General features: G+C 36.0%; 1 protein-coding gene across 1 annotated transcript; it reads left to right on the forward strand.

The window, feature by feature from the left end:
- Window positions 1–670: 670 nt before the first annotated feature.
- Window positions 671–1,129, forward strand: LOC134705966 (S-antigen protein-like). Its single transcript, XM_063564679.1, has one exon. The coding sequence runs from the start codon at window positions 671–673 to the stop codon at window positions 1,127–1,129; it is 459 nt and encodes a 152-aa protein (XP_063420749.1).
- Window positions 1,130–2,256: the final 1,127 nt, after the last annotated feature.

The raw sequence follows: 2,256 nt of genomic DNA on the forward strand, positions 1-2,256 counted from the left end.
CTCCCTTTTTCTGAAACAATAGCATAACATCACAACATATAAAAACATACGATAAAATATCAATTAGCAGACTTAACTCAATCAAAAAACGTATGATTACACAAAGAACGAATAAATTTGATCTGCGATATCTGAAGTATATATATAAAAAACTGGATAAAAACCACGGGCTGCAATACATTTCAAAATTTTAACATGTTTTCCGAGTGATAAATAAAGAAAATTGTATTTTGCCACTTCTGTGATATATGCAAGACTGGGATCTTTATTTTCTTAAAAGTGCAGAGAAAACAAATAAGTTTAATATACTATTTCCTCATGTGGGTTGCTTTAGTAATGTTGGTGGTGTCAACATATTTTTTAAAAAAAGAACAAACAGTTAAACGGCATTTTATAAATTTCATGCTTCAGAACTTATTTCTTAATTTACTTTCATTAATAGTAAAAATCCAAATATTTAAAAGACTATGATAAATATATATATTTCACAACCGAAACTGTGAAAAAACAATTTGACAAAAAAATCTAAGCATCTAAAATAATAACCAAAAACCCTTAGGTCATATTTACATGAGGGAGTTGAAACCTTAGGCAGCAACCATTTGACTTTCTGGAGGGGGCTAACGAGGAAGGTAGCCTAAAAGATCCAACCAAAGACGAGCAGGGTAGCATGGGAGATCCTATCAAAGACAAGGAGGGTAGTCTAGAAGATCCTATCAAAGGCGAGGAGGGTAGCCTAGAAGATCATATCAAAAACGAGGACGGTAGCCTAGAAGATCCTATGAAAGAGTACAAGGGTAGCATAGATGCTCCTAAAAAAGACGATGAGGTTTGCATAGAAGATCCAATCAAAAATGAGGATGCTAGCCTAGAAGATCCTATCAAGGATGAGATTTGTGGCCGAGACGATCCTATCAAAGATGAGGAATGTAGCCTAGAGGATCACATCAAAGACGAGAAGAGCGGCCAAGAAGATCCTATCAAATACGATGAGGGTAGCCTAGAGGATCATATCAAAGATGAGGAGAGTGGCCAAGAGGATCCTTTCAAATATGAGGAATGTTACCTAGAGGATAATATCAAAGACAAGGAGAGTGGCCAACATGATCATATCAATGATGAGGAATGAAGTCTAGATGATCCCATCAAAGATGAGTAGGGTGGCCTAGAGGATCCTATCAAATATGAAGAGTGGCATAGAGGATCTTTTCAAAGATGAGGAGGGTGGCCTAGACGATCGTATCAAAGATGAAGAGAGTTGCAAAGATGATCCTATCAAAGATGGGGAATGTAGCCTAGATGATCCTATCAAAGATAAGAATGATGGCCTAGAAGATTTTTTCAGAGATGAATAGAGTGGTATAGTAGAGAATCCAATCAAAGATGAGGAGGGTGGCCAAGGGGATCCTATCAAAGATGAGGAATTTAGCCTAGAGGATCCTATCAAATATGAGGAGGGTAGCCTAGAGGATCATATCAAAGATGAGGAATGTAGCTTAGAGGATCATATTAAAGATGTGGACGGTGTCCTTAAGAATCCTTTCCAAGATAAGGAAGGTGGGCTAGGGGTCCTATCAAAGATGAGGAGGTTAGCATAGAGTATTCTATCAAAGATGAGGAGATTAGCCTAAAAGATCCCATAAAAGATGAGAAGTGTGGCCTAGATTATCATATCAAAGAGTGTGGCTTACAGGAAGATAAATGTACGCGAGATACTATCAAAGATCAGGAAGGTGGCTTAGAGGAAGATAAATACCTAGAAGATCCTATCAATGAAGAGGATGGTGACATTGAGATAGATGAACACAAGGGAGCTCTAATGAAAGATAAAGGTACATTGAGTCGAAACATAGCATTTAAAATTACCATTTTGTTTAAAACATAACCATACTGGGATGTTCTTTAAATTTGCTTTGCTTATGATGTTTATTTATAGATAGTCTAATAATCCATCGGAATCACAGTTTTTTAGCATCCACATACAGAAAATCAAACATTTAATTAAAAACCATACTTATTCAGATGATTGTGTGCATTAACATCGTTTTTTTATAATATCATAGAAAGCTCTGTTTGATTTGTATTGAACTGTATATGGTTAACTTATTAATCAAAAATCAGCCAAATATTGGAAGGCATTTAGAAAAACTCTGAATAATGGTTTGACAGAATTATGGACAAGGGTAAAACTATATGGCAACGACAACATTATTAAGGGAGCCGTGGTGTAGCGGTTAATGCATCGGACTACTAACA

The sequence above is a fragment of the Mytilus trossulus genome, chromosome 2 (assembly GCF_036588685.1).
Source record: "Mytilus trossulus isolate FHL-02 chromosome 2, PNRI_Mtr1.1.1.hap1, whole genome shotgun sequence".
Lineage (NCBI taxonomy): Eukaryota > Metazoa > Mollusca > Bivalvia > Mytilida > Mytilidae > Mytilus > Mytilus trossulus.